This window comes from Polyodon spathula, chromosome 8 (assembly GCF_017654505.1).
Source record: "Polyodon spathula isolate WHYD16114869_AA chromosome 8, ASM1765450v1, whole genome shotgun sequence".
Lineage (NCBI taxonomy): Eukaryota > Metazoa > Chordata > Actinopteri > Acipenseriformes > Polyodontidae > Polyodon > Polyodon spathula.
The window spans coordinates 49,424,797-49,430,796 of record NC_054541.1 but is presented as its reverse complement, the minus strand read 5'-3'; the positions used below and the strand labels follow the sequence as shown (position 1 = coordinate 49,430,796).

Sequence of the window (6,000 nt, the reverse complement as noted above, 5' to 3'; positions counted from 1 at the left end):
AGCATGGTTTCAGTGTCACCCCTCACCCACCCCACAGACAATCGTGGAAATAAAATGTCTTCTAGACGGGTACTCTCTGGGTCTAATAAATTATAATGAACCTGGATGAGTCTGCATGGTAAGACTGTGTAAGGACTAGGGCTTTCAATTGATCAAAGATCTTAGACAAATTACATATTTTACAGGAATTATAGGATGTGTGACTACAGTATGCTGAACTATTAAAAGAAGCTTCTAAGTCTTTGGCAAAAGTTTGGACTAGTATTTTCAATGTCTTCTGTTGCTTTTAGTATTACTACATATTGTACTTCTGAGTTTTTTTAAAAATGTGTGAATGATCCATGAACACACACACACACACACACATATATATATATATATATATATATATATATATATATATATATATATATATATATATATATATATATATATATATATAAACTTCAATATTAAACCCTGTAAGGACCCATCCTTAACTCATGGTCCTCAATAGGGAAATAGTCAGAAAGGGAAATGAGAGAGCATTCTATCCCCAAGGGAATTGACCGTGAAAAACAAACCACAGAGCATACTCGGGTGCACTGAACATAGGCTGCTGTGTATAGTTGCTAAAGGCTTTTTATGAGATGCACCAGCCACATATCACAGGAATGATTCCACAAATTGTATAGGCACTTCTACTGTCTACAATGAAGCAAACTTAGATTTATGATGTGCAAATTGTATAATGCCGTTTAACAATGCAGTGCCTGGATCATGGCTGATTAGTTGTGGTATGGGTGATGTTACTGCTTATAGATTTGGCTGACGATCCCGTTTCTGAAGGGGTGAAGGAAACCACCATGCACATCGAGGGGGCTGCCTGCAAATAAAGTGTAGACTGGGATTGCATCAGCAACAGCCAGGTGAGTTTGCTTGAGGTTTAAGCAAGAGAGGAAGCAAGCCCCCATGATTCCGCCCCCGAATCTCAGGATTATAGTTACACTTAATATGATTTCTTTTTATTGGGGGGGGGGCGGTTAAAAAGAAATGCTACTTGTTTACACTTTTGTTATAAAATCTTTATTGTACAAAAGAATATATGCAGGTCAGTTTTTGTAACTGTTAATCGTGTGTTTCTTGAAAGGCTTTCACCTTTCTGTAAAGAGACAGGAGTTTCCAGTCTCTGTTTCAGAAATACTGTGATTATGGCGACTTCCCTGATCAGCGTTTGGCATGGAGTGATGAAAGATGGCTTCTTTTAATTGACTTTACATTCAAAGCGGGGCGTTGGTCGAGTCCAAGCCATATTAAGGAATCCACAGTGTTGTACTGTACGTGTAGATATTCTAAACATGTAATAAAATCAGACAATCACTTGAACTACAACACTGCACAAGTTAACCAGCTATTAGAAGAGTCCTCTCTTCCACCTTGGGGTCTCTAGCAAATTTAATTGCTCTGCATTTTCTTCAGCTGTGAAATAGAAAAGATAACATTTAAAAGGATATACATATAAAAAAGCTAACTCTGAGTACTTAGACTCCAGTGGCACCAACAATATACAATATATTGTAATAAGGTTCAGCTGTGTTTGTTTTGTCTACAAGCTGCCCACACTGTCAAGTGTTAAGTGCCTAGTATTATATGCTATTGCCAATTACTAATATGCTCTTGTACCTTGACTTTTAAATGGATCCAATAAGCACAATGAGATGTATTCAGCGCTAAACAGTAACACATCTTAATGACTCTGATGAAAGACAGCTAGCACCTCTAACCGAGCTTCTCTTTCTGTGACACGTCACACTTATGAATGTGAAGGGCGGTGCTAATAAGACATGCCACTGTTTCGGGTCAGGCGAGTGCAATAACAGCGCCACGTTCACTCGTTCGTGTTACAGTTTCAAGTAGAATATTGCGTCACTGCCCAAAGCAATGGGGCTGGAGGAGCTGGAGGAGCAGGGTGAGCAGTGCGTTCCTCACCTTCCTCCCGTGCCCGGCTGATGAAGGGGAGCAGCAGCGCCAGTGCATCCGACAGACTCGTGGGGTTTGTATTTTGGCTTCTGGTTGCTGATTTTTAATTAAAATCAATAATTTAATAGATAGAGATAGATAAATAAATAGACAGATTCAGCAATATTACATGTTTTTTAGGGTACAGTTTATGTTTACAATAACATTAAAACATGCCTTCAATTATTTTTGCCTAAATTATATTTGTCTGAAGTGTAGGTTCTTTGGAAACAAACCTATATCTACTGATTCTTTTTTTTTTACAAATGCCTTAGATACCAGCAAGTTAAACAAAAACACAACAAAAAAAACCCCAACAATTATAATATTGTCACTTGATATCAATTCAGCAGAGCAACTTGAAACCACGTGAATATATTTCAGAATATAAAACTGATTCTTAAGGTAATCGCTCTTACCTAAATGTAGTCCCTCATAAAAATCGCCCTCTCTTCTTTCCTCCGATATGAAACGACGGCCCTCTGCAAATCATTTAAATATGTCATTTTTATTTTAAACTATTATGATTATTATAATACAATGGAAACGAACTTGTAGTAGTACGGTTATAATGACTCCCGTTCCCCTGTAAAACAAGTATTCCAAAATGTGTATCGCCCGCCTGCCTGGTAATTTACAGCTTCCGAGTACCGCAGATCGGGTTAATGATTGTTAATCTACGCAACAATTTGTATTTCTGATGATGGTTTTTTTACCCTGTTAAACAAGGTCATCATTACAATGCATTTGAGGAGCCGATGCTATCTGTTAGATTAACCGTTACAGACAAACACCAGCTTTTAAAACTTCACACACCGATCTATGCTCTAGATGTGTAAGGGCAACTGTGTGCAGAACATTATGTAGCCTGAACGATGCTGCTCATTGCGCCGTTACTAATATCACAGAACGTTTATGGATACACTACAAATTATTATTATTATTATTAGTTCTGATTAAAGGATCTGCAGTGTATACCTGATCACTATCTATCCAGGACTGAAAGAGAATTGTAATAAAGGAAACCGTAAGGACAGTAAGACTAGTTGTTTAAACTGCGTGACAACGGAATGTATGGGGCTAGGAAATGATACCTGATCTGAAAACAAAAACTGGTGCGCATCCTCTCATAGAGTTAAAAACAAACACTTACGAGCCCCCTTCAAGTAAAGCATTGCCTGCGGAGTCCAGTTTCTCCTCTGAAAGTGACCCTGCGTAAAGAAAGTGGAGCATTAGCGTCAACACAGCAGCAGCCGCTGGCGGAGAGGTACAGTACAAATCTGATCTGCGCTGGAGGTATAGGAGCGGGCTCAGTACCTGAGGCGCGCTCCAGGACTGAGGAATAAAAGCGGCCACAAGAAGCAATGCCAATGCACAAGCCTCGACAGCCACCGTACCCTATAAGAATAAGCAAGCAATTAGTATCAAAACTTTAGAAACTCATATATGCACTATTCTAGCCTCCAGATGTTGCATATCTATTTATAATACACGGTTGCATTTGTTTCAGTGCAGTTTAAAATTCTATATGTATGTATATAATGCATTATTATATATTAATAAATAAATAAAATAAACACAAAGACTTGTATAGTTTTATCTAGTAGTAACGATTTTTGTTATTCTATGAGGAAATACCCATTACGTTTTGTAGAAGAAACCTGCCCTGCATTTGAATTCACCATAAAGGTAATCCACAATTCGTTAATCTGGCAAAATAAAACTACATTTCCTTGATAAATATCCAAAGGCACACACGTAAGAAATCTGCCTTTGCTTACTTTCATCGCTGTCTTGTGCGTTCTCTGCTCGAGTCTCTGGAGGGTGCCTGCACGTTAAAAGTTCCTTGCTGGGGTCCTGCTCTTCAGCTCCTTATAAACGGCTCCAGGAGAGTGCCCCTGTCAGGGCGGGGGTTCCGAAGGGGATCTCCTGTCAGTTCTTGTAAAAAGGATATGTAATGTGATCCTCCTCTTCGTCCAGGGGGACCGGGATAAGTCAACGAGATGACTGAACGGTGGGAACCATCACCTGACGACCCTCAAACATGTGAATGACCGTTTAGAAGAACACAATTACCAATACATCACTGGCGCGACCCAGACCCTTCTATTCATGTGCTCGGTTGATTTTACAGCACCTGCTTGTGTTTTCTATAATGTGTATGATTAGTTTAAAGACTATATCGAATTACATCTCTGGCCAGTCACCTGATGTGATTCAGTGCTACATCAGTATGCAATTAATTCTGCAGTATACTGTGTTTATTTGAATGCCTTGATTTACATTAATAAAAGAGTGGATGCGAAACATCAATTCTTACCTAATAGTTTTCTCAGGAAACGTATTTATTTTTATTTGGGAGGTACAAAGCTGAACAACATCTGCTGTCAGAATTTGAAGATTTTTATGTTTGTTTTTTTGCCTCAACTTGTTAACCACCTTTTTTAAACGCTTGCAGCTGCTAAGGTATGACGTCAAGGTTGGCATTTCTGTTCAAATTTCAGGATATCCCGACATGAAATCAATAGGAACGCCCGCGACCAGAGGGCGAATACTCATTGCAAACATTTATCAGCACTAATAAACAGCGCATTGAACGTTTACTCCTCCGTGTCCTTACGATTTTCGACTTGCTTTTTTTAAATATATTTATTGTATATTGTATATTTATTGTTTTTTCTAACACAGCGTATGCCACGTTTAATAACCCCTTTTTCCTAAGAGAATACATCTTTTGGCGGTGTGCAGATCGTCACGCTTCATTAAAGCTTCGGCGGGTTACAAACAGCAGTGTTTTCTATTGTAGAGCAGAACTTGTGTTTCTCTACATTTCCACTTGAAGAAAAGGCTTACGAGGTCTTAAAATATACCGATTTTCTCTAATTGTTAATAAACAGGTTGAGATTTTAAAATCTATTGGTAATAAATGTGAATCATAACAAAATGTGGGGTCTTACAAAAGCGTAACCAATTTGATTTAGAATGTGGGCTTGTTCACAGCAATGGGGATAAACACACCTGACAAAAATGAATACATATTCTTTTTTCAATTAAAACGTATACCTAATTTAGAATTCATAACCATGTTTATATTTCACTTTGTATGTTTATTTCAGATGTTACACTGCTTTACACACACACACACACAATTAGTTGTTTACAATGCATCAATATGCTACAAATGATGGAAACAATGTGAAAATACTCCCGGAATTGGCCATTCCACTCCAGGTTTAACAGGTAAAATGATACAATTACCTACTTCAGGGGGTCTGGATGGAGGTTTCATTGGTTCAATTAAACAGTTTAGAACAGAGTTGGAATAAAGACCAGCGGTGGAAGGACTAACTTTGGCCACCCCTGGTAATATGCCGTTTGGAATTACCATTTCCTTTTAATGTCTAAACCTTTATAACCTATAGTGTGCTGGCATGGAAAATGAGCTTTAACCAGTGTCAAAGTTAAAATAAACGGCACACAGAAAAGATCTTGTCAGAAAGTCTTCATGCTCTACCAGGAACCACAAAAGTGTTGCTTCTAACTTTGAAATTCTGTCTTTTCATTTTGGCTGATGATATTTTTTTTTCCCTGGGGCTACAAGGTCTTACAATTTAAGACTCTTACGTTTCCAACCTCACCAAATAGGAGTGAAGAAACCTTAAATAACTCAACTGAATCCAACAGAAACCCAGAGATCAAAGGTTAAACGTCACTGCCCTATTAAAGGTAAAAGTGTCATCCAGTCACCCTCAATTGGAAAGAATTTTTGGAGAGCGTCTTGTGGGGGAAAGACAAGAGCTGTCTTATAAAAACAAGAAGTATTGATCACTGGTGGGACGGAGACAAGACATTTTAATAATTGCACTCTTCCTCCCTGTGAAATTTCCAGTTGTATTGGATTTTGAGCGCTTCAATGTCAGTTACCGTGTTTGCTATTGATAATTACCAGGACCCAGGGCAACTGCTAATCTTATTACAGGAGCAGTACTTCTCGTAACGCCG

At 38.4% G+C, this 6,000-nt stretch overlaps 1 protein-coding gene across 2 annotated transcripts; it reads right to left on the bottom strand.

Annotated features, from left to right (window-relative positions):
- Window positions 1-1,055: 1,055 nt before the first annotated feature.
- On the bottom strand, window positions 1,056-5,239 carry LOC121320278 (spexin prohormone 1-like). Of its 2 annotated transcripts, XM_041258531.1 has the most exons (6): window positions 3,780-5,238; window positions 3,316-3,396; window positions 3,152-3,209; window positions 2,418-2,480; window positions 1,969-2,055; window positions 1,056-1,458 (listed from the first exon to the last, which is right to left on the bottom strand). In XM_041258531.1, exons 1-6 carry the CDS (start codon window positions 3,783-3,785, stop codon window positions 1,394-1,396), a joined length of 360 nt encoding a protein of 119 aa, XP_041114465.1. In that variant the 5' UTR covers window positions 3,786-5,238; the 3' UTR covers window positions 1,056-1,393. The 2 variants fall into 2 exon arrangements, with proteins under 2 accessions (XP_041114465.1, XP_041114464.1); XM_041258530.1 differs by lacking the exon at window positions 1,056-1,458 and having other exon boundaries at window positions 1,888-2,055; window positions 3,780-5,239.
- Window positions 5,240-6,000: the final 761 nt, after the last annotated feature.

What these genes read in the sequence shown, in the direction of transcription:
- LOC121320278 (XM_041258530.1), bottom strand. An exon ending in AGTCCTGGAGCGCGCCTCAG is followed by an intron (nt 3,210 to 3,315) that starts GTACTGAGCCCG and finishes TTCTTTACGCAG; the next exon opens with GGTCACTTTCAGAGGAGAAA. An exon ending in GCTTTACTTGAAGGGGGCTC is followed by an intron (nt 2,481 to 3,151) that starts GTAAGTGTTTGT and finishes AATGATTTGCAG; the next exon opens with AGGGCCGTCGTTTCATATCG.